The 25,242-nt window shown below is 40.0% G+C and overlaps 1 protein-coding gene across 5 annotated transcripts in view; it reads left to right on the forward strand.

Moving 5' to 3' along the window:
* chrm2a (cholinergic receptor, muscarinic 2a) overlaps nucleotides 1-19,127 on the forward strand; it is a 29,058-nt gene extending 9,931 nt beyond the window's left edge. For all 5 annotated transcript variants that reach the window (XM_046072589.1, XM_046072590.1, XM_046072591.1 and 2 more), the window contains one exon: nucleotides 16,488-19,127. In XM_046072589.1, coding sequence (XP_045928545.1) covers nucleotides 16,529-18,037 — 1,509 coding nt within the window. In that variant the 5' untranslated portion in view covers nucleotides 16,488-16,528 and the 3' untranslated portion in view covers nucleotides 18,038-19,127. The remainder of the gene's footprint in view (nucleotides 1-16,487) is intronic.
* Nucleotides 19,128-25,242: the final 6,115 nt, after the last annotated feature.

Consider the following 25,242-nt stretch of genomic DNA (forward strand, 5'->3'; position numbering starts at 1 on the left):
CTGCTGCGTTGTGATAGTTTGTTTAGTTAGATTCACCCAGCTGAAAATACTCGACAAGAAGTTTTTTGAGCTTGGTTGATTCTTTTGTATTTCTTAACCAGAGAACCATATCCATCAATCACAAATGCCTCTGAAACTTATTGTTTATGTTGGAATGTGCATTTTGGAGCTCAATCAGCAAATCTCTCTGAGTGCAAGTAGATGCAATGTTCCAGGTTGACATTTGAATTGAATGGATAAAAAATGGCTATAGAAATTGCGAAGGTTACAGTCTAAAAATAGGCAAGGAAAGTCCTCACTATTTCTGGAGGTTGTATAGAAATTGAGAATAGGATGTTGAAAAGAGACAAAAAATCAACAGACACTATTGTAGTAGAAGCTTACATTGAAGTAAGCATTCAGTAAATAAAGCTTTCTTTGTATGACACATACTTTTGCATTACACTTTGATTAAATGCAAAATTAAACTGTAAAGTCCAGACAGTAACATTAATAATAATAATGGACTTTCCATGAAAAAATAAGGCAAAAAAATACTAAAATAATCCAAATCCATCACTGTGAAAGTTATAATAGGGTCAAATATTGGCAAACTTCTTTCTCCAGACACAACCACAGTACTTACTTTCCCAGTATTTCATCATTTCTTTTGCTGCAAACAACTTTTTGTCTTTTAAACCAAACAAAGAAATGATTCCTTGTAGCCTTTGAATGAAACAGCCTGCATCACTGACACAATTACATTGCAGTGTGCCGTCTGAGCCTTCGCTCTCTTATTGCTTATTGGTAGTCCATATGCAGATTATGTGATTTATTGACACAACGTATGGGGGAACATGAAGTAAATGAAAATGAAACATCATTAAAAGAGTGAGTCATACTGAAACACGATCTTTTCAACATGATTCCTCAGTATAGCTGCTAAGCACATTGTTCACTTTTTTCTTTTTCATGATGGACCGCTCTGCTCTTCTACTTTCACCTTCTCTTTTTGACTGACACCATGATTGCAGCATAATGATGAGCTGAGACGGATTTGAATCTATTCTCCAGAGACAAGGATGTTCTTGCCCTTTCACTCTGGTCAATTATCCTTTTTTGTGTAATCGGTAATCATATGATTTAATGCACAAAGGGGATCAAAATCAGCCTTTTTCCTGTAAATTATAGACCATGACAAAGTTTGAGCAGAACTGTGGGATGAATTCATTGGAATTAATCTGAATTTGTCACCGTCACTGTCACATTTGCGTAGGCACTCTAACACTCAGAAGCTGTGCTCAGTCTCTGTTAGAAGCTAAGTTTGAAGAGTCTCCCTTTAGATTTTTTGAGGTCAGGTTTACCCCCCTTAGGCAGGGTATAAGATAAAGCTTTAACCAATTTGTAAAATATAAACACTTTTAGCATTTATTATGAATGTAAAAGGTTTCTAATCACAACAACATCAAATTAAACCAGCTGCAGTGCGTGCAGTGATTGTGATTTGTGTGTTATGGACCAGCTGCTAGCCACTGTGGCATGGATAGCTGAGTGTCCTTGCTTATCTATTGCAAAGCCTCATTTACTGTGTATGTGTGTGGTCATTGTCAATCAATTTACTTGGCTGTCTTGCTCTATATAACATAATGATTGTTACCTGTTGGTTGATTATAGCAATGTTTATTTCCCTGCTTGTTCGCAAATAATCCATTCAGTATATCTTCACTAGCTTCATTAACTTCCACATTTCCAATCACGATAAGAGGAATTACACTGAGGGAACAGAACAATACAAACAAACATACATGAAAGCACTGCACACAAAGCCCATGCCCTTATAATTTGGTTACCACTGTGTAAACTGATCATCTTATCGTATACCAATTATGTTTTTATGAGAATGTTTTTTTTTTTCATCACTGAAATCTAGTCTAGAAAAAAGAAAGCAGTAATATATTATTTTTACTTACTTTTAAAAAACGATCTAGTATTCAGTCTGTCTGTGACATGCCTAAATTCCCCAATGTGCATGAACAAAGAAATTGAGGGATGTGTTATTTTGTTGTGACTGTGTTAGATGTGAGGTGTGTAACAGCAGTGGTGGAAAAAAAAATAATAATAAATTTGGCAACATAGACTCTTCTTCAGTGCTAGTGGTGCAGATGACGTCACGTCAGCCATAGCCTGAATAATGAGTGAATACTGTGTTCAAGATAGACAGCTAGGTAGCAGATGATTGACAAGTGCTAGGGCAGGAACATGAGCAACAGAGGAGAGTGTGTGGGGCTACCAAATTATCTTTGCTGACTTGATGTGAAAAGTTCCTTTAGCTCTAATATCACATAATAACTCAGCAAGTTGAAATTTCGCCAGTTGAACTTCTTGAAGGTGGTTGAAAAGAGCACTGTGTTCAGTGTTGCTCCATGTGCTGCAAGTTGTTGGGTTTTCGGTGTGTATTAACAGCATATCATGTGTAGTAATTTTCCATAATCGTGTTTGGAGCACAACTGCCAAAAATTAATTCACTGAGAGCTGAAAGGAACTGAAATACTCTGACACATTAACTTGGTCTATTAACATAATTTGAGTGAATATGGGCATAATTCTCTAAATTACTATGGTACCACAGTGGTGCATGTGTGTCACCACTGTGTTAACATGAATGTCTTCAGTTGGTTCATTGGGATCCCCAATAACTGTGCATGTTCATGCGCAGTTAATTCCTGAGGTTCGACCAAATCCAACAAAATAGGCACTAATTAGAATGAACACTTAAAGTCAGTTAAGACAAGACTGTATTCTGGTTAAATTTAGAATTATTATATCTTTAATTTGTTTGATCTCACTGAGCAATAGTTCTAAACGAGGTCTTAATCTCAACCAGTAGGCTTTCTAGTTCCACTAATACGATTTGAGACCATTTACAGTCAAGAGTGACACCCAAGAGTTGTCTTGAACTTATGTCACCAAATAAGACATTAAACTGTAACACAACAGTCTAATCTCTTATTTAGTAACTTTTTACTTAACAAATACATTTTGTAATTTACTGATCAATACCTGAGTGAGTTTAGTTAAAGGTTTAGATATTTATAAAGATAAATTACAGCCATCAGCTCGTTTAATAATATACACATATAATAATGTAGACATTACAAAGGCCTTATAGTAGATTGAGTGAGATAGGCCAGGGACCAAGATAGGTTCCTTGGGGTATTCACCTGAAAAGTGTTTTTTGGTCTGAGAAATGTCTTTTGAATAAAATGTTTTTTTTTTTTTTTTCCCCCACAATGTATGTTCATTACACAGCTCCTGTTATAATCTAGTAGTCAGTTTCATTAAGCCAGCGGTGAGTAATTTATGTAGCCTATACCAGGACTGTACCTGATTTACAATAGGCTTCATCGGAGCAGGCAGCTGTTATGGTCACTGTGCTCATCATAACCACTATCATAATTGTCATAGATGTTATCATTGGGAAATGACCAGCCACACAAAAACTACAGGCAATCTTCACACTGATATAGATACATATTTGCAGAGGAGGTTGCTGGAAGGATGCCTCAAGGCAAGATGGAAATTGCCACAAAAAATACATAGAAAAGGAAAGCCTAAATACGAAGTCAAAAGTTTTAAAGGACTAACTATAGATAGTGAGGTTTGGCCACTAATCACTTGCATCCATGCAAGTGATTAGAGCAAGAGCAACTTACACGTTTATTGGGTAGAGAATCTAAATTAACACAACATATTTCATGGTCAGTAACATGCAGCTCAACAGAGCAAATACAGTCAATATATAAATCAAGCGTAAAAACAAGGTCCAAGGTATGGAAAGATATTCTCATCAGTAAAAATGGGTCAGAGATTGGCCTTTTCAATTAATTTTGACTACAGGCAACATTCTGTCAAAATTTACCAATTAACAGAATCAGAAATGACAGCAAGTTTCCTTGGGCTGATTTCCTTTGCATCCCCTAATGTCAACAAAATAGCCGTCATCAGTGTCAGGTCTGCTAAAGAATGTTTAGTTGAAACCATTTGATTGGCTCTAGGCACAATTTTTTGATGAGATGTTAGGTGAGGTGCACTGTTGTCGCTCCAGCAAATGTAAAACACCAATTAGCCATGTTTAATGATGGATAGTTGTTTTTGAGCACAAAAGTCCAGTGGCATGTTCCCCCTGAAATATAAAGCTGTCTGTCAGAGCACACAGGAATGAGATACTGAAAGCAATGGGAGGACAGACTAACAAGGGCTAATTACATAGCTGACACCTCCTGCCTTCAAACATCCTTTTGCAAGGGATGTTTTCGCATTTTCATAATGATTTCGCAATTATGGCTTTGTTTAGGTGCGCGTTGCTGTGTAAGCATGTGTTTATTTATTATTTTTTGGACATTACTATATGAGATGGACAGAAATGATTTAACTCTTGTACTGAGCAAAGCCACAATGTTGGCAGTTTGTGGCATTCCTATGGTAATACCTATGCTTCTGGGCATGCCATCCATTCCTTTAAATTTCTGAAGCTAAGCAGGATCAGTCCTCATTAGTACTTGGATGGGAGACCACCTGAGAATACCAGGTGCTGTATGATTTACAGCACGTTGGCCCAGTGGTAAGCCAAGGTCCTGGGTTCAATTCCCACCTGGGGGAGGGTGTTTCTGTTCGGAGTTTATATGTTCTCCCCTGTGTTTGTGTGGGGATACTCCGGTTTTGCCCACCATTAAAAACATTTAGATTAATTTCTCCAGTCAGTTCCCTTGAACTGGCCTAGCTTTTGAATAACTCCCCGGGCATGGCACTAGCGCGCAATCCTCCTAATTAGGATGGGTTAAATGCAATGCAAATTTTGCATGCATTGTACTGCGCCCAATTGTACATGTGACTATAAAGTTGATTTGATTTGAATACAGAGAACAGTGCTTGTCAGTGCTATCAATCCTGTGTGTCAAGACCTACTAGAAAGACAGATGGCTTAAATAAATCAAATACGATTCAGGAGCATGCCTCTTGTCTTTCAAAATGCTTCATGCATTCTACAGCAGCCCAATCAAAATGCCTCTCACAGCACGCCAGCAGCTCTTCCAATGTAGTCCTGTTTTCAGAAAATTAAATGCTGTGATTATTATTTATCTTTTTAAACTTCACAAACACAATTTAACTAAGCAGTCACCATTATGTTATGGATGGTTATTCCAGGCGGGACAGCCTCTCGAGGCAATGCAAATAAGAGGAGGGCAGAGAGTGAAGCTGGAGTATTTAATATAAAACATGTATAATTGATAACAGCTGTGAAATATAGTGTAGATTCGAAGGGTGAAAGCTTATAATAATTTTACTCTTAAAAGAAGCTCAGAGATGGTCTCCAATAGGGTTTGTTTTGAGTGTTTTACAAATTCAGGCTTTAAAATAACTATTAGTATTAGTTTAAGTTATGTAAACACTGTCAAAAGCATTGTAGATCATCACTAGAAGGAGCACTGAGGTGAAATAAAAGCTGAAAAAAGTGCCAATACCAGTCAGGTATCACATTACTTCACTACTAATCTCTTTTCATCAGCGGATAAATAAAAGGCAGTGAGAAGGTAATTAAATCGGGAAAGCCACATAAGTGGGTCTTGTCAAAATTGGGTGTCTCTGTGACAACATGGCTTGACAGGCCATCAGGTTTGAAGGCTTTGAGTTTTGGTCATGCCGCATCTGTTATTTGGATCAAGGTTGACTTCCATGGATTAGCATCTGTCAGCTTTATTTACAGCGACACCACTAGGGTTCAGAGCGCAGATTACTGCCAAGGATGCTGATGGCCACTTGTGACTGGCAGTGGCACATTGTGTTCCTGTCTTATCTGACTTAGCTGAAGTTGCCTCTTTACAAGAATGAGCCAGATCCCTCTGCAAATGAACAACCACAGAGGGCCTTCATACATCAGTGGTTATTCGACCGCAAGTCCCATAATGCTCCACTGAAATAGACAGTTTGTTATAGTCTCTCTGCTTTTGTTTTGCCTATTGTATTTAAAGAACACAGCAAACTAGAGTTTGGAGATGAGACATTTCTCTAAACCAGCAAAAACCTTTAAAGAGTATACCGTAATTTACTCCGATCAAGGCCTCACATTATCCTCATTGAATGCTGCCAAAGATTAATGCATATTGTGATGGAAATCATGTTCTGGCTTACTGTTACATAGGAGAAAACTAGAGCAGGTACTGTAAATAGAGCAACCTGTCCAAGGGCAACATACTGTAGCTATGCTTTTTATCACTATAGTCTGAATCACTGGAGAAAGACAGAGTACAGGGGGATGGGCAGCGAAAAACAGAAACAATGAAGTGGAACAAATCCAACAGGCACACGCTTTATCTCGTTCCCTTCGCCTTCCCTGCCTTTTTTCCATTTTTGCTATCTTTCTCTATCTTAATGAGCACCGTAGCTTTCTATCGAGGGATGGTGCCAGTGTGATACATCACAGACAGGACACATACAGGGGAATGAGGACAGGACAGTAGCAGGGTGACAGTGACGATGCTGGCAGAGCGATTAGGAGTGCTTAGATAGGCATGCTGATTCACAGAGTGTGAGCAAAAGAGCACCATCATGCTCAGGGAAATGGCAAGAGGCACACAGCATCTCTTCAAGATGAAAATGTACTAAGGACTTCATTTTGTGTAACTTGTAAAAGTTCCAAGTCTGAGTTAAGTTGAGTTTGAGTCAAGATCAAAAAGGGATGAGCCCAAGTTATGACAAGTAGCAGAGACAATTTAGTTGTATTGAAACCTGAGATCTAAATAGTTTCAGTGTTTTTAAATGCAGAAGTAACAATTAAAACATTTAAGATCTGCATGTTACACTATGTGCAGAATTCTTTATTGGCATCTTCTAATGGTAGTATCAAAAATAGACACTGCAATGCATGCTGCTACCCCCTTCCCTCCACAAATCCAATCCAGGGAAACAGAGATGAATGGTCCGCAAGCAACAGATCGACTGCAACACTAAAATTATTTATTTATTAAGTATTATTAAATTATTAAGTGTTGGAAGGAAATTCACAATTGTGAAAAACAATGCATCTAGGGTTCTTAAAAGAATAGAATTTTCCTTGCACTGGTCATACCTGCAGCATTTACAATTGATTTCAAAATTGTGTTGTTTTTAAATCACTGAGCAGCCTTGCCCCTTCTTACATTATTGACCTTTTCACCTTTACCTGACTTTTAACCTTTACACCCCTGCTCGATCTGCAGACCAGGTGTTGCTCTCGGTCCCCAGGGCAAGGCTTGAGACAGAGGGTAGTAGGGCATTGGTCCTAAGGGCTCCAATTTTGGATTAACCTTCACTTGGGAATCTGACAAGCTACCTCAGTGTCCTCTTTTAAAACACTAATTTTTATAAAATCAATTTGAATTAATTCAGTTATTTTTGCTTAAAGAGTTTTATTCAATGTCTTATCTATTTCTTGACTGCATTTAACTTATTTTAATTTGCTGCACTTTCAATTTGTATTTCCTGTTTTTATGTCTGTGAAACACTTTGTAAACTTGTTTTTGAAAATTGCTATATAAATAAAGTTGTTGGTTTTTTTTTCCAGTCAACTTCCAGTAGTGGATGATTAAAAAAGAATGCTCTTGGGACAGGACTCTACTACCCACTACAGCCTGGGTGTGTGTAATAACACATGACTTTTGTCTGATCCTGAACTACTGGATACTTTCTGTGTGCTCAACAACGTTAGAAAAGCAGTTCAACCTTTAAGTTTGCCAGACCAAGAGTGACATTAACAGGCGTATGTACTTCCCACTAAGCAAACTTCAGTCAAAGGGTTAGTTACAATTGCTCATTGGCCTGAGTTAAAATGTCTGGTCATAAAGTCAGTCTACACTGAGAGCCGGTGGCACAATCAAAACCACTCATTGTACAAAGTCTGAGAGCTCACTTGCATAACATGGTCTCATTATTCAAAGGCAGTGTTGCATCACATTAATCGAAGGTGACCTTTCCATTTGTTTGCAGCAGACGCTATTTTATTTTTATTCCTCTTAGTCATGCTTTCTTGAACTCTTCAACCTTCAACAGATCAAAACTGAAGTATGTACATTTCAGTAACACTTATCCATTCCTTTCATATGCATTTCCATACTGGTCAATGCAAAACTATACACTTGTTCTGTGGTGGCAGCATAGAGTAGGGTTTATTGAACAAAGCCTGGAAGAGGAAGCCCCGCAGCAGCACCAGCAGGTCTCTGCTTGAGGAGATTACTGAGCCACTACATAAATACAACAGCTCAGAGGGGAGCGCATCCATGTCTTCGGTCTATGTAAAATCAGTAATGAGTCAGGAAACTGCCAGGAGAGAGAGAGAGCAGGCCAGCTTATTGCCATGCATAGTATGAAGAAGCAGGGACAGCAGGGGAGTCCCAGAGTCAATATAGAAAAGGAAACAGGCTATTGGCATTCTAATGGCAGTGTACATGTCTTGGAAGATGCTCTTAGCTGAAAGTAACAATGGGGTAAGACACCATACTGCCACATATAATGACCGCATTATCTTTGGATCCTTTCCTTGGATTTATCTGAATCATTGCCTGCAATGCAGCAGGTCTGTTGAAGAGGAGCTGTGGAGAAAGGCATGCACTGTATCATGCAAGAACAATCATCGATATTCTATTTTTGCCCACATGAGACACAGTTTAGATAATCAAAAATGGGCATCTTTTTACGAGGGAAGAAATGGAAATGTCAATACTCTTATTCAAGCTCAAAGGATTTCTCCATGCTGTGTTAGATCACTTCACATATTTACATTATTCCTTCTATAGCATTAGCCCTGCACACATACGCAGGCTGTCTGTTGCTGGCAATGTCCTGCAGGAATGGCTAGCTTGCCAGATGTTGCTTAATTTGTCTGTCTGTTGATTATAGCTTGTTTTAGGGCTGCTGCTGCCCAGTGCCCAGTGAAAAGTGTCTGTCATGTATCAGCTAACAGAGCCACCTGGGACGATCTCCATCAGGAAAATGTAAAAGAGGCAATGTCTTACAAGCTGTGATGTGTTTTCTGATCTGCATTAGAGTTTAGCTAACATGGATTTTTTATGGCAGATAATGATAATGGTATATTTAGATCAAGGTTGCTGATAAAAGCAGGTATTTGTGCTGATTCTGGAAACACAACTGACGTTACTTAAACTATAATAAGACACTAAAACTCTCCACTGAGATTCAGACTAATGAAATTGTACTAGGTGGGATAGCAGCTCATACCACAGCTTCGACTCTTGAGAAGCAATTATGATTAGAAATATGGAAATCTGCTAATTAAAGCCAAATCAACAGAGGATACATGGTGCTGGGTTTTTCAGTCGTGGGTAAATTATTTGGATGAAATAAAACGTTTAATGTGAAGTGAGAGGCGAGAGAGCAAGCGTTGGAGTAGGTAGCTTGACAGTGTTTGTCAAGTCCTAGCTACTGCAGGGTCTCTCTGTATGACAGGAGAAAATTGACTCGTCTCCTTTACCTTCCCAGTTTGCTTGAGGACTTTTTTCATTTATTACTGGCTGAGCTCCAGTGTTATTGCATCCCAGAAGGCTTGTGATATTTTCCAGACAGTGTGGCTTCTGAACTGTCAACTATGCGTAAGATCTTTCCATTGACCTGCATCTGTTCAAAATACGTTGACTTGGCTCTTGTAGACTATTTTAATCTATACTCAGAAGAAGGCGAAAACATGCTTCCAGTAACTTTATCTTTAGAATATGTATCTAAAAGATTTGTGAGTTGATTGTGGCAGCTTACAGTGAATTGGAGTCGATAGCTGGGCTGCCTGGCAGAACAGTAGAGGTCGTGTGTGACACTGTCATTTTTCACAGATGGTGTGGAGGCTGCTATAGCCAAGTAGCTGGAATATCAATAGGCTGATCTCTGAGCATTCTCTGAAGAGTTAAGGATAGAGGGCACCTAAAATGACATTCCTGCGATGCTGAAAATAATTTGTGGTAAATCTGTATGAATATAATTTCTATGAAGTGGCATCTAAAGGTCACAGTGAAAGAATTATGAGCCTCTTGCTGTCAAGATTCAAGACAATTCATCAGCAGAAATAAAGAGGGAGTGTGGAGCAGTCACTTGTTCTTGATTTGGTTGACCGCATTAGGACTGAAACAGAAGATGCCTAAGAGTCTGGCCAAGACCTGTATTCAAACATCCCCTCACTGTATTCTTAATCAAAAAATGTGTACACAAAAAGACATGCAAAATCTCCAGTGTTCTCCCCTCACTTTGCATACAGTGACACATGGCCACCTACAGGTTCTCCGGGGAATCTCTGGGTAGTTAACTGTTTGCAGAGCTTGTTTTTCCACCCGCTTGAATGCCATTTCCTGCTTGTTAACTCTTCATTAACGTCTTTTGCTTCAAGTTCCACTTAACACAAGCACTGCCAGAGACTTCTGGGTTTGTCACACCTGCAAAGAAGATATTTTCCCTGTAATTACACCCTCTTATGCATAATGACATTGTCTAACTTTTAATGAGAGGCCACTCTCAAGTTATTCCTTGAGCGTTTGATGCTCCATCCATTAATCACAGTCTCATATTGGAGAGGTTGTGTGCCCCCGTGACCTGGGGAGTTTGCCGGGGGGGGGGGGGGGAAGCTACTGGTAGGATCTCCCAAGACAAATTAGCCCTAAATGAGGGGCAAGGAAATGAGTGACCTCACACAGAATAGAGAAACCAGGAAACTCCAACCTGGCAGTAGGACTGGGTCGGGAGTTTGTGTGGAAGGCTGAGGAATACCAACTAGATGCAGTTGGCCTCATCTCTATGCAAAGCACATGCTCTGGAAACATATATGGATAGGGCTGGACTCCAAAGTTGCCGATAGTGAGAGGCACCAGCCAAGTGTCACAAGGCCACAAGAACCCAACTGAGATCGACTGTGTCTCAAAGCATTGCTGAAGTGTAAAGAGCTCCCACTTTGGTGAACTTAGGATTTCATGCCGACTTTTTGCTGATGATGTCTGCCTGCGATCTTCAGCAACAAGCGCCCAGCCAAGTGTAAAGCAGTTGTGGAAAAGGTTGCTATCTCTAAGTCCAAGGCCTGTTACTCAGCTGGATAATAGTGGATTGCCCTTTTCAGGTTGCAAGTAACTTGCTGCTTTAAGTGAAGGAGTAGGTTTATGAGAAAATGTACCAGTAGCCTATACTTATTCAGTTTGTCAGATGGTTGAATAGCTTCGAAAACCATCTCCCCTTACATCTCTCCAACATAGGAATTGGTTGTAGGGGTGGTTGGGGGACTTTGTCCAACAATGTTTTATTAAAAAAGGCTAGGTTTTATTTCTTACTCTACCATGTGCTCTTATCTGTGCTTTGTCACTCTGTGACCAATTTTACAACTCAATTCCAGTGTAGTCAGACAACACGTCCTACAAACCAGTTCTTTCCTAGCATAGCCTGGCCCTAAGAGTAAGATGGAGCATGAGATTGACAAGCAGATTCAGTAGAAGTAGAACCTCTGCTCTTTTTAAGTTGAAAGGAGTCAGTTGTTCTGACCTGAATGCCTCCCATGGGGGTATTCCCCGTGGTGGTAACCCCCTGGGTCTCTTCCCAGGTCGAAAATCAGGAGAATACTTTTACAGAATTTGACAGAGGAATTACGTATCTTTCCTGGGCAGGGAACGCCCCAGGATAACCCAGGTCTGTTGCTGGAGGGGGAGGATGTCTCACCCACTTTGTTTAGCCCACTGCCACCATGATCCAGTCCCCAAATAAATAGCTAAATAGCTGAAAATGGATAGATAAATGGCTTTGATCATTCTCTGTATAAATATTTACACTGAATCTCTACAGGCATCTGTCAAGATCTTTCTCTAACAGTCTAAATCCCCTGAGACAGTGGAAAGAGCTTGAGGAAATAAACGCAAATTTGTAATTATACTTCACCAGCTCAAGATTCGGATCGTTTTGTAGCCATGTTTCATCACAACACTGAGATGAGTGTTGGTTCGATGGTTATCGGAACCTTTTTCATTTCCTGCTAAACCTTTCTTCAAATATTTGTATGCGTTTCTGTGTCTCTGTGCATCTCAGTGCTATGTCAGTTTCCCAGTCTGAATGACAGCCCGGCTGCAGAGCAGTTTATACACACTGTTAGGCAATATTTACGTAAGCAGGAACTTAACCTCACAGTAGAGTCCAAAAAGACAGTGTAGATTGTCTCAGTGAAGAAAATGCCTTCCACTGTCTGTTTACCAGCCATCATCGATGATCATTTCAAACCTTCCCACATTATCATTTTACACCTGTCTTAACGTTTGTTAGAAAACTGACTTCGTCTTTTTTGTCTACTTTTGTTCACAATAGGGAAGCATTGAGATTTGAATATAAAGTAGTGATGTTTTCCCCCTTCTGTAAGTCCATTAACTTTAATATAACTGGGATGACTGCTGAATTGATCTGCATCCCCTGTGGAGCAGCTGTACTGCAGCAATGATAGGCTTTGCATTGCGGTCATGCTTCTGCATTCCAGTCATGCTTCTCTGCAAACAGCAAGTAAACGGAGGCCTAACCCTGCAGGAGAGGACCAGCAATGAAAATGCATGCAATAAATGAAAGCAGGGGGCAAGTGCCCTGGGTTTTATCTTGGATCAGTGCTCAGAGATGTGGAACAGGAATCTGGACACTAGGGAGGCAGCCAAATGCATTGGTTTAAGAGCAACTACACAGCTGCCACATTGGGAAACAATATGCTTGAAGCTGCATCAACAGAAAGCTGTTGTTTGTCCCTGACAAAACTGGTGACCTGTGTAAGTGGTTCTTTAGTTTCAGATAAAAGCAATTTTTGTTTTAAACAAAAATTCAGCAATTGTTTCTTTCTTCAGTACAATAATTTGAGTTTACTCAGTAGTTATCTGGCCATCCTTGAGTCCACTACAAAAGACAGTGAGGACAGAGGTTTTGGAGAAAGGATGAGGTTAGCCCTTTCTGCTTCCCAGAGGGCATACACAATTTTCAGCTCTAGTGAGCCAGCTCTAGGAATACCTAAGTCTGAACACAGAACAATACTCAAACTCATTTATTCACATCCTTCCATGGCAGCAACTGACTTGTCTCACTTTTTTTCTAATACACAACAAAAAAGGCGCATTTAGGATTGCGTAATCCACTGACACACAATTAACTCAAAGCGGAGGTTTAAGGATGGTAAAGATGAACCATGATGCCATATTTTACTTCAAATATAGTGAGTATGTTAATCAATTAGTGTGATGAAATAAATGAGAAAAATCTGAATATTCATCTCTCTAAGGATGATAATGGATGTGTCACTCATGTTCTGATTGGGCGCTACTACAGTAGTACTGAGGCTTGCAGGTAAGCTCTATGATTGATAGCTATGCGGAGAGTGCCACTGCTGCTCTCCCCAGGCGATGGAAACTGCACTCATGCTCAGCGGGCTGCCAGCATTTCTACCAGTCAACACTGAAGCAAAGATGTCCTATTGCTTGCTGTATCTTGAGTGACATAAGATAAAGATATCAAGGCAAAAATCCAAATGGCAAAATTGTGAAACTATAGCTTGATGTGTGAAATAAAGTACAATGCTGGCTTTCTTTGGAAGCAGAAGTGTCTTTCCACAGTAGGTTGATGCTAACATGACTAACAATATGTGGATGGAAGCTTTAAAACAAAGTCTAGGCTCCCCTGAGACCTTTTAAAAAAACCATGGATGTCCACATTGAGCTGAAAAGGATTTGTGCATCTTTAGCTGACACTAGCCGGGGCACGACGTGTTGTGGCAGATATTTCAGGTGTGGGACGAGGCTTATGGCAGCTGGAGGTGGACAAAGAGCAGCAAGGGGAGTTAACTGCCTCCACTGTGCTATGACCATCTATAGTGATCCACTTTACTTCTCTAATCCACTTGTCTCAAGCGAGCCACAAGTGTGTCCCATTTGTATTGTTGGTGTTTTTGAATATAAATCGGTGGACTTAAACATTTTATGGGGATTAGGTCAGCTTAGCTCCATGCCTAATGCAATGATTAGGGATTTCTGGCACAGCAGATAAGTGAATGTTCACTAGTTACTCAGCAACTGTGCTCAACTGTTAAAGACCTTAAGCCGAAATGGCAAAGTCTTGGACAAGACCGCTCTCCAGCTGCAATAGTGTGTCACACATAACACTTCAGTAACTTTGGCTACACGGTGATACATCAATTTCACTTTTTTTTATACTTCAGATGGTCAGTGACCAATCTATTGTCACCATCAAGACATTATTGTACAAATCAAGTGAGTGTCTTACATACAGCTGTCATGGTTGGTACAAGCAGGGTAACAGGAATACAAGCGATAGGGCCCAAATGCAGTGAACTGCTGCAGAGCAGATGCAGTTCAGTGATTTATTAATGAGAATAGCTTACAGGCATGTACAGATAAGTAGGTAGGCAGGTTAAGGAGTAGACAGAAACATAGCAACTAGGATAAATGGTATGTGTAGTGTAGGGTAGTGAAAACAAGTGAGCAAGTGAATGATCAGAGGGTCAGGTGAGGATGTCCATGCTAACAATTTGCAATTATCTCCAAACATAACAGATTCTATCTTGCATGATTAAACCCTAGATGTTGTTTGAACATAAATATAAAAACACATGATTAAATGCATGTGTTTTTTCTTAGTGATTTTTAGTCAAATTGCCCTAGTTTTCTATTCACTGCAATGTCAAGAAACTTATTGGACAACACATTGATCTTTCTTTTATAACAGAAAGGTACTTTCAAAAAGCTTTTGATATACAGGGTGAATCAAGTTTGATTAGTTCTCTTACAAAAAAAAGCAGCTTTAGGAAAGGTGCACTTCTCCAGCCTGATGATATTTATGTCAAACTGATAAGTGATAAGCGGCCAAGTGTGCCATAAAATCTGACCTACAGCACCTGAAAAGGCTCCAAGAGATGTGGCGCAGCTCCAGACACAGAGCAGACAAACCACATTACTCTTAATATCAAATGCTTGTGAAATGCAAAAGTGAGCAGTGTATAAATCAAAGCAAGGTCTACAAAATAGGCAAATGTTTAAGGTTAAAAGCGAGAACTAGTGGGTCACTTGGGGATCAAAAGAATTTTAAAGTGCTGTATGAAGAGAATTTTTAAGTGCAAGTTGGAAATGGACCTTTGAAGATAAAATGCCAGCACCCATTTTGTCAATAATTCCTTTTAAAGTTACTATTGAACTCTTGGTAACATAGACTGTGTGTGCGGTGTATAATTACACTTTTTCCTCTCCTTTTTAAGAATGTACAGGCTAACATTACATAGTTATAGGTAAGATTGATCTTAAAATGCCCATCAACTGCAAATATAGGGGTTTGGAAACACATTCAGAAGACAGAAGAAATGAAAAGACACAAACTCAAGCCATTAGTATTCCAAAAAACGTAGGCATTATGTGGTCAAAAATGCATCCATCAAAGTGGATAGGCAGACAAAAGAGAACAGAAAAAATAATAGCTGTGAGCACTCTGCATGAAAAAATAATAAATATGAAGTGGATAACAGTACAGACACACATGCTTTGAAAAGACAGCAAAAGCATTTTCAGACATCACATAGATTTCTACATGGAGAAATTTGGTGCCAGTCTTTTATTATTATTTGGTGCCATGGTGATCTGTTCTTGCTTGAATACTAAACTTTGTGGCATCAAGCTGAAGCTATCATTGTGATATCCTCATTTAACTTGATGCCACACATCTCATTTTTCATCAGCCATTCATGTGCATTTAGATTGTGCACTTTTTATGCTTTTTTCTAAATAATGATGCAGGTGTCTAATGGGGAGATGTTATTTAGGCACTGATAATGAAAAAATATCTGTGCCAGATATCTGTGCTTTTAATTACCAATCTAATTGGCGTACAGCCAAAATTGTCACTGTTATTTGATGAACTGCATTTAGCCAAGATAAAACTGATATAACACAGAAAAAGACACTGCTAATACGGATGGCTTAGATACACGTATAAAATTATATTTTATAATCTACCTCAGGATCACCATTAATCATCCCTTATACCATTACACCTTAAAAGATGGTATTGCTGCATCTTTTGTTGCACATTGAATATATTTTACTGAATGTGACTGAAACCAATAATTGCATTTTAAATGTTTAAGTGTTGTTCTACATTCATTTGGTATTTTTAATTTAGATCATAGTTTTTTCTTGTGTATTTACATTTAGACTTCATTCTCTTACATGTACAGTGTTTGCCTAAATACTTGAATTATAAGTTGAAGAGAAAGGTTTGAAAGTTCATTCTGAGTTGAGTAAGAAGTGTACTAAGTAGTTCCTGAGTTCCTGACCTTAATCGCATAATATAACTGCTTTACCCATGACCCTATATCATTCAAATGTCTTCAAATCAGTAAAAAGCTAAAGCTGACATAGTCATCTTTTGCACCTCATTACAAATCTTCTCTCTTTTGTTGTCTTTTGTAGGTTCCATCTGAGTAGGAGGTGGCAACAAAAGACCAAATGCCATGGATGTATTCAATTATACCTACTGGAATGCCTCTGAAGGCAATGACACAGAAGTTGTGGAAGAGAGCGAAAGCGCCTACAAGACTGTGGAGGTGGTGTTCATTGTGTTGGTGGCCGGTTCCCTAAGTTTGGTTACAGTTATTGGAAATATCCTTGTCATGCTTTCCATTAAAGTTAATCGGAACTTACAGACTGTCAACAACTATTTTTTATTTAGCCTTGCATGTGCAGACCTAATTATTGGACTGTGCTCTATGAACTTGTACACAGTCTACATAGTAATAGGGTACTGGCCACTGGGGCCGGTGGTGTGTGACCTGTGGTTAGCCTTGGACTATGTTGTCAGCAATGCATCTGTCATGAATCTTCTCATCATAAGCTTTGACAGATATTTCTGTGTGACCAAGCCGCTCAGCTACCCCGTCAAAAGGACCACCAAGATGGCAGGAATGATGATTGCTGCAGCCTGGGTCCTGTCTTTCATTCTCTGGGCACCAGCCATTCTCTTCTGGCAGTTCATTGTTGGTGGGCGGACAGTACCTGAAAAGGAGTGCTACATCCAGTTCTTCTCTAATGCCGCAGTCACTTTTGGCACTGCCATCGCCGCCTTTTACCTGCCTGTCATCATCATGATTCAGCTCTACTGGCAGATTTCCAGAGCGAGCAAGAGCCGTGTAAAGAAGGATAACCGTAAGCCATCAGCAGCCAATCCAGAGCCCCTGTCGCCTGGCCAGAGGAGGAACAACACACCAAAACCCAACAATAACAACGTACCAGGGGAAGACACGGTGCGTTCCCAGAGCCTGAATGCTGATGATGGAGCAAACCAGCATGATGGAAAGTTGCAAAATGGCAAAGGACCTTCCTCGACCACTGCTGAGGGAGAAACTGAAGGTGATGAGGTGGCGAGGGAGAACTGCACTCCTGGAGAAGAAAAGGAGAGCTCCAATGATTCAACATCAGGAAGTGTGGCTGCGTCCAATCAGAAGGATGAGGAGGCGGCTCCCTCTGCCGCCAACTCCGGTGCAGAGACAAGCCAGCCGCTCCCACGTCAGCGAGCCAAGGCAGGGGGCTCCAAGCTGACCTGCATCAAGATCAAGACAAAATCACCCAAGGGTGACTGCTACACACCATCCAACGCCACCGTTGAGATTGTCCCTGCCTCAGAGCGGCAGAATCACGTGGCACGGAAGATTGTGAAGATGACAAAGCAACCTCCTAACAAGAAGAAGAAAGCACCGCCATCACGGGAGAAAAAAGTGACCCGCACCATAATGGCCATCCTGGTAGCTTTTGTAGCCACCTGGACTCCTTATAATGTGATGGTGCTTATTAACACCTTCTGCTCCAGCTGCATCCCTAACACAGTGTGGACTATTGGCTACTGGCTGTGCTACATCAACAGCACCATCAACCCAGCCTGCTACGCTTTGTGCAATGCCACTTTTAAAAAGACATTCAAACATCTTCTCCTCTGCCAGTATAAAAATATAAGGTCAGCCAGATAAATACGGGCTCTTTCTAAGGAGAAAGAGGTGCCTGTGTGTGTGTGTGCGTGTGTGTGTATATGTGTGTGTGTGCCATCCATGTATAGGCGTGTGTGTGTTTGTGTGTGAGAGCGTGTGTGTCTGTAAAAAAGGTTTGTGAGCATGATAAAGAATGCAAGAGAACATTTGAAGTTACTTTCCATAACTATATCATTTGTTTGTTTTTTTCAGTTTCTCTCTCAATAACCGGTTGTAGCACTTTGCACAAATTCAACTGATGCCAGTTGCTTTGAGATGTGTCATGCAGAAGCAGCATAGATAAGGAAGGCTGTGAGGAATCCAGTTTCATTCAGAGTTGTAAGCTAAGAAGAAATGAGAGCTTGTAAAGCAGGGAGCACTTGGGAGTGACACTGAGCGGATGAAAAAAGAAAAAAAGAGCCGAGGAAGATCTGCGCTGTACGAAAACACAAGAAACATCAAAATGGGAAAATAGGGCTGACTGAATTTACAAACCTCAGAAGTTTGAAGTTCAGTGAAGATACCTGTAGATAATTGTACATATCAGTGTATACTCAATATTTATGTGAGTGCACGTGTGGGAGTGTGCTGGCTCGGAATATGTGTGTACACCTATGTGTGCCCCCTCTGCTTGCCTTCTTTCTATCTGTCTGTGATCCTCATCGTGGCACTTCCAGCCAGCAACCTGTAAAATAAAGTGAGGCAGCATGTGTAGATTGCCTCTCACATGGTCATATCAGACTTCAGCAGCCCCCCCCAAAAAAACTAAAACAATAGAATGCAGTAGAACTACTTTCTAATGAAAACGGTTAAAAAAGGATGTTAACCCTTTTTGTATTTTCTATAAAATACATAATTTATTGAATAGATGGACATGCAACTAATTTGGAACAATATAATGAATCGTGATAATGAATCAGTGATCCTACTAGAGAATGAACCCCCCCACTTTGATTTGAAGGCACATTTTGGGAAATATCCATTTGCTGTCTTGCTGAGAGTTAGATGAGGAGATTTTATGGATATGAAGCTGAAGCCAGGATAGAGTTAGCTTAGTTTAGTATAAAGACTGAGAGCAGGAGGAAACAGCTAGCCTGGCTCTGTGCAAAGGTAAAAAAAAAGCTTTCTACCAGAAACGCCAAAGCTCACTAATTAACACGTTATATCTTGTTTGCTTTATGAGCACAAACAGTGAAGTGCAAAAACGACATGCTGTGGTTTCACAACGTTTTTGTGTGGGACTATTTTTTTCCGGCAGGGAGACGAGTCTTGTGGTCATTGTGAGGTAGTCACTGCACCGGGCCAACAAATAGTCTTTCCCATAACCCCCATAAAACCACAACTTGTTGTTTTCACATTCTTTGTATCATTATAAAGAATAACCAAATAGCTGTAAAAACAACAAATAACAAGAGTTATGACTAAATAGAAAAAACAACGTGGATTGTTCTGTTGCATTCTTTGATTTGCCAGCCATTTACAACCGTGTAGGCTTTTACAACTGTTGAGAGGAAGTCTGATGCATATGGTGGTAATTAAGATGTTTGTGTTTGCTATCAAGTTATTCGCCACTGATAGGAACCTTTCTATTCTGTGAATGAAACAGGTGGCTGGAGCTCAGAGCTGTGGCTTATTACTGGTATTACATTTTATGATGTGTAGTTTTTAATTTTTGGGTTTTTTTGGTGTGTGTGGATGAGTGGGAGATGTCTGATCTTGCTGATTAGTGGATTGATGTCACAGTGGCTACATTCAACGTACGACTGCAGGCCAAAGTGACCCAAATCCGATCTTTTTATGACAGTGTGAACAGGCCAAGTCACCTGGAATCTGATCTTTTCCAGTTTGGATTTCGGCGACTTCCATATGTGGTCCAAATCCGATACAGATCGGATCTTTTTAAATGCGACCTGAGTCTGGACACTCAGGTCGGAATTGATGTGACTTTGACGTCACTGTAGAGCAGCTGTTCTGATGTAGATGGAGCCGCAGTGAACGAAAAAGCTCCACAAAAGCTAAACATGTGACTCTCTTACTTCTCTACCTTGCTTTTATCTGCTTACAAGTTCCCTTTCTTACACCTGAAATCCACCGGACCGCGAGCTCTCTTCTGAGTTATGTGAGACTGTAACGTTAGTGAGTTTGGTTAGATGCGTTGTCCAGCGCCAGAAACCATAATGAAAAGGACAGAAGGTTGTGAACACTTGTCATAATTCGGGAGAAATGTGACCCGCGAGAGGACAATGAAAAACGGGAGTCTTCTGTAAAAATTGGGAGGGTTAGCAAGTGTGACCTAACCGGAGCTGACATCTGTGGTTTCTTGTTTTCTTCTGTACGACGGCGTGCTGCTGTGTGTTATGTTATTCTTCTGCGCATGCGGGTCACTTTCAGGCCGTCGACAATTCACACTGCAGTCTGAAATGGGCCACACTTAATCAATAATGTGAACTGTCAAATAAAAAAATTGGCTCTGGGAAGAAAACGGAATTGAGCATGAAGGCCTGCAGTCTGAACGTAGCTAGTGTGTACTGTACCGCACTGTAATGATGTGATTGTGAAGGCCTGTGTATGTATGTGTGTGGGTGCCTATTGTGCGAGGTGAATGTGGGTATACATGCTGACGTGTGTTTGCTCCAAGAGTGGAGTTTACTTCTGATCACAGGTTACAACCTTGTGATTTAAATAAGGGCTATTTCCGCATCTTTGGTGTACTTGTTTTGTGATCCATCTTCTTTTTATTTTCACGTTAATCTATGTCAATCATTAAATTTGTAGATTAAAATGAACAAATAGTTAATTTTAAATGGCTTATTTTAATTATAAAATAAATGAGAAAATCAATTTACTGTAAGACATGTTCTGTGTCTTCATGCATGTCATCCATCATTTCAACCCATTAGATAATTCTCGGTTACATTAATGTATGCTCACCAGTTGTAGTGATGAATATGCATGAGCATTAGCCATCAGGAGGCCTCCACAATTGCTGGTAGGGGAGCTTTGCACAGAATTACGCCTGCACCAAATAGCTCCTCAAGGCTGTCTCCTTAAAGAAAGATCTGGGACAGATCCTGAAATGAAAACTCACCATGAGGCTGATCAGATTATGGGATGATGTGGAACACCTACATTTGAGATTAAAGATTGCCCATTACACGCTCAGCTTGTGCTTGCATGCTACATGCTCATGCCCCACTTAGTGCTCCACTCAGTCCTAATCCTGTTATAGTCTCTACCTCATATATGAGGTCATGAATGTAATGTAAATATCACATGTACATTCATTAGCTTGCTCTATCATTAATTCTCTTTTTCTCTATTTTACTTTAAAGCTCCTATACATGCAGAGCCAGTGCACTTGCATAAACATTTCATGGATGTAGTCACAGAAATAAATCTAAATGTTGCATTGCCCTAGCACACTGACATTTACATTTCATTGCTGGCAATCTACAGTAAAATGGTAAATACTATGTTAACATACCAGCCATCCAGAAGCTGTGAATGCATCTCCAGCAGTCTCAGCTAGTCTGTTTCATCATGTCTGTGTGGATGTGGTTTGATTAGATCTGACTGACAGAGGACTGGCAACATGAACAAGCAATCCAACAACCGACCAAAAGATTTTGATTAAAATGCTGTTAAATTGTTATAGGTCTAAACTTTTTTCCATCTGAACCCCATCCCCAGAAGAGCACATAGAAAAACAACAACCTCTTATGAACCGAAACTGTTGTCATAGGACCACTTCGGTCCAGTGTCTTCGGAGTTTGACTGTTACTAGGGACTAAAAGCCAAGATAACTCACCTTCTGCTGCATCAGTTTTGGCCATTCGAATCTGTCTCTTGTGGGTCCCACAGCTTTATGAAAGTGTAGACCTGAAACAATTAGTTGATTAACTACATTGCATAGATTATGTAAAAACTGAATTTTGGACAGATAACAGTGCACTACTTTACAAGCTGATCATATGTTTTATATGAAAAATCTACAAATTAACTTGTAACTACAGCTGATAAATTGAGTAAAAATTGTTTCAATCTGAAATGTGACAGTGTAGAAGTATAAAGTAGCAGAAAATTTATAAAACGGGTTAGGGGGTTAAAAAAAAGTCCAACTACCTTAAAATTTTACTTATGTATAATATTTGAATAAATGTACTTTCCACCACTGGTGCACATAATATGGATGATCCATGTTTATCTATCTGAGCAGTTAAAGCAGGAACCGAGGCATCCATCCAAGTTTAACATCCAACCATCCGTCACGGTGATAAGTCGGGCCATGTCTGTCTGACATCTGTCACACATCTCTGTAGTGGGTAAAGAGCCTTCCAGAATATCTGATTAATCTTTGCTAAGCTGTCGTTTGAGTGATACCAGCAGGAGAGTAAGTGTCTCACAGCTCAAGTGGAGGTCCAGGGGTCCCAGTTTGATCAGCTGCTTAGGTGTTTGATAGAAGGTGATGGCAATTTATCACCTCCTGCAGTGGGAAAAGGGCAAGATGCATCTAAAAAACAAAAGTGCTTACCGTGGTTATCTCCACACCGTGCACTATAAACATCAGGAACAAAGTTCACATAAATCGTTTCACTCCCCCTGCTTCTCTTGCCAAGTTGCTGAGATGAGAACAAAACAACGTTCTTTTATTAGGCGTTGTCTTTTTTGTTGGAAAGTGACCCAGGAGAGGTGGGTGATGTGAGAGAACGTGGGCTTGTGATAGAACGAGAAAGTGTTGTTAGGTGACAGTGAAAGACAACGGCTCTCACGCATGTGAGGCGTAAAGGAGGCTGAAAGCCCCCAAGGTGTACACTATGTACATGTGAAACAGATAAGCTTGCCTTTGTTGTCATGGTTACTGAGGGGTTAATAGGGGGGGTTGTCACTGACAAAATCCAAAGCTAGAGGATCCCACTGCATGTGGACCATGTTTGGAGAAGCCACAGCCGTTCTGAACAGGTCAGCCAAGGGTTTTGCTGCAGGAATTTGAGTGTCCCAGACGAAACCTGCTGCCTGGTGTAAACACAGTGTGATACGGCATGTTTACCATCCCGCCTCTGCTTTTATTGCGTCTCATTCTCATGTTGTGCAAACAGAATCCACTGCTTCTCGCTTTGTGGTTATTATGATCATAACCTTTATGTTTTCCAAGTCCATTCTAAAGCATATATGCTCACAAACAGGACATATAGTAGTGTTCATCTGTCTAATGTGACTAGAATAAACATTGTCTCTATTGTAATCAACAGATCATAATGTGCCGTCAGAGCTAGCTGGGCTCCTCTTCATACGGCTTATGTCAAAGGGCTAAACTCCTTTTACGGAGACATGTAACGTTGATCAGAGACGACTTAAAATTTAAAGTTTTCTCTGGTTTCGCTGTTGGGGCCGTTGCTGAGAATAGTCTCAACAAATTTATGCAGCCATGCAGAGGTGAAAACGCAGCAGCTTGTACATGCTGTGAGAATTTTATCGGGAAATATATATCGCCAGATTGTACAGAGCAATTTTAAGTGCCTTATCAAGTGTGACATAAACAAATTGCTCTTTTATCCTAAAATCCCTGATGTATCTTTACTGTGTCTGTGCTGAAAGTTGTAGATGGTGCTGCAATGTGATGCACATTAAAGAGCTTGCTATTCTCCCTTCCTAAATTAACTTTTTATCCCTTTTTTTGTTAAATCTATTGTGTTTCTCAGCTCTGAGCTCCCATTACTCTAATCTCCATCTTAACAGCCACTGCCTGATTGCAGTGGCAATGAAAGTTTGGACTGAGCAATCTAAAATTATCATCTCAATGCCGTTTGAAATAATCTATCAAAAACTGTACAGGATCCTGTCAGAGCAGTGACATATTTCAATACTATCCTGCAGGCACAGCCGGCTATTTTGGTTGATTTTTCATCCAATATATATGTGTCAGGTGTGTGAGTGTGAGTGTGTGTGTGTGTGTGTGTGTGTGCGTGCACGCGCGACTGCATTAATATTTGTCATGTGGGAAATTGTGCTTTCCTGTGCAAATCCTGCGTGTCTGGCGTTATAAGATCAGTGCTGTCATGTGTCTCTGTGTGTGTGCGTGTGTGTGTGTGTGCATGCAACTTGCTGTGCGTTGTTTTATTTTTTCTAAATGCATGAAGACATCAGATTGGACAAAATATCATGGCACACATCAGGGAAGATGCACACAGTGTGATTGTCTATTTCTCTGTCATCACTCCTTCCTCTTTGAACAGTCTTTAAATAGCAACAGGCTTCCAAAGACTCACGTAGTCACAGCTTTGTGTGGTACTGGAATACATATAAATACATTATATTGTACATTTTCTATCACATTTTCTATTTCTTTTATCATTGTACAAAGTACAAATGTAGTATAACAAATTAGTATATCATTAGTGTACAGCCAGAGAGTTTCTTTGTTTGGTTTGAAATTAAAAAATGTCATTTAAAATCTATACAGATATTGGTTATGGAAGTGTTTTAAAGAGAATATGATTATAAAAGTAGAACATATAAATATATGTGCATTTCTGGGGGCATGACTTTCTAAGAAATGGTTTCTTGCCTTGCAAAATGAGCAACTGGATTCAAACTTCAGGGTCCCAGTGGATTTCAAGACTGGCTTTTGCACCCAGAAAGGAAAAAAAAGGAGCAAACTTGGAACCCTGGCGGAGGACAAAAACTTAAACTAGTTTAAATGTAACCAAAAGGCCCAGAGGCAAGGGCTTCATTTTGATTTCTCCTGTAAATGTATGAGGCTTTACACTCACCTTGGGAAGAAGCTAGTGGTCTGCTATCTTACTGAACATACTTTGTAACTTTTGCAATTTTAACATCCTGGGGAAAAAAGTGTTGTGGAGCAACAAAGGTGTTAAGGGTTGAGCTGTTTGACCCGATCTGAACTTTAAGCGTCGCAAATAAAGTGTGGATTTAAAACAAAATCAGCAAACAAAAAAAAGACCAAAAAACAAAAATCAGCTGCAAGTGTTAAATGTACATACAAGTGCTCATTTTTCATTTGCTTAAGTATATAGATGTTCATTGTGTATTCACTCGCTGTGGCTTGTGGCTTCTCTTGCAATAGGAAAAATAAATTCAACAGTCTATTGTTTGCGTTGTATATACCTATGATAATACATTATATGTCATTTGGATGTGGTACATTTGAAATGTACATACACATCTTTAATAGCTACTATTTGAATGTC

Source organism: Micropterus dolomieu, linkage group LG16 (assembly GCF_021292245.1).
Source record: "Micropterus dolomieu isolate WLL.071019.BEF.003 ecotype Adirondacks linkage group LG16, ASM2129224v1, whole genome shotgun sequence".
NCBI classification, from domain to species: Eukaryota; Metazoa; Chordata; class Actinopteri; order Centrarchiformes; family Centrarchidae; genus Micropterus; species Micropterus dolomieu.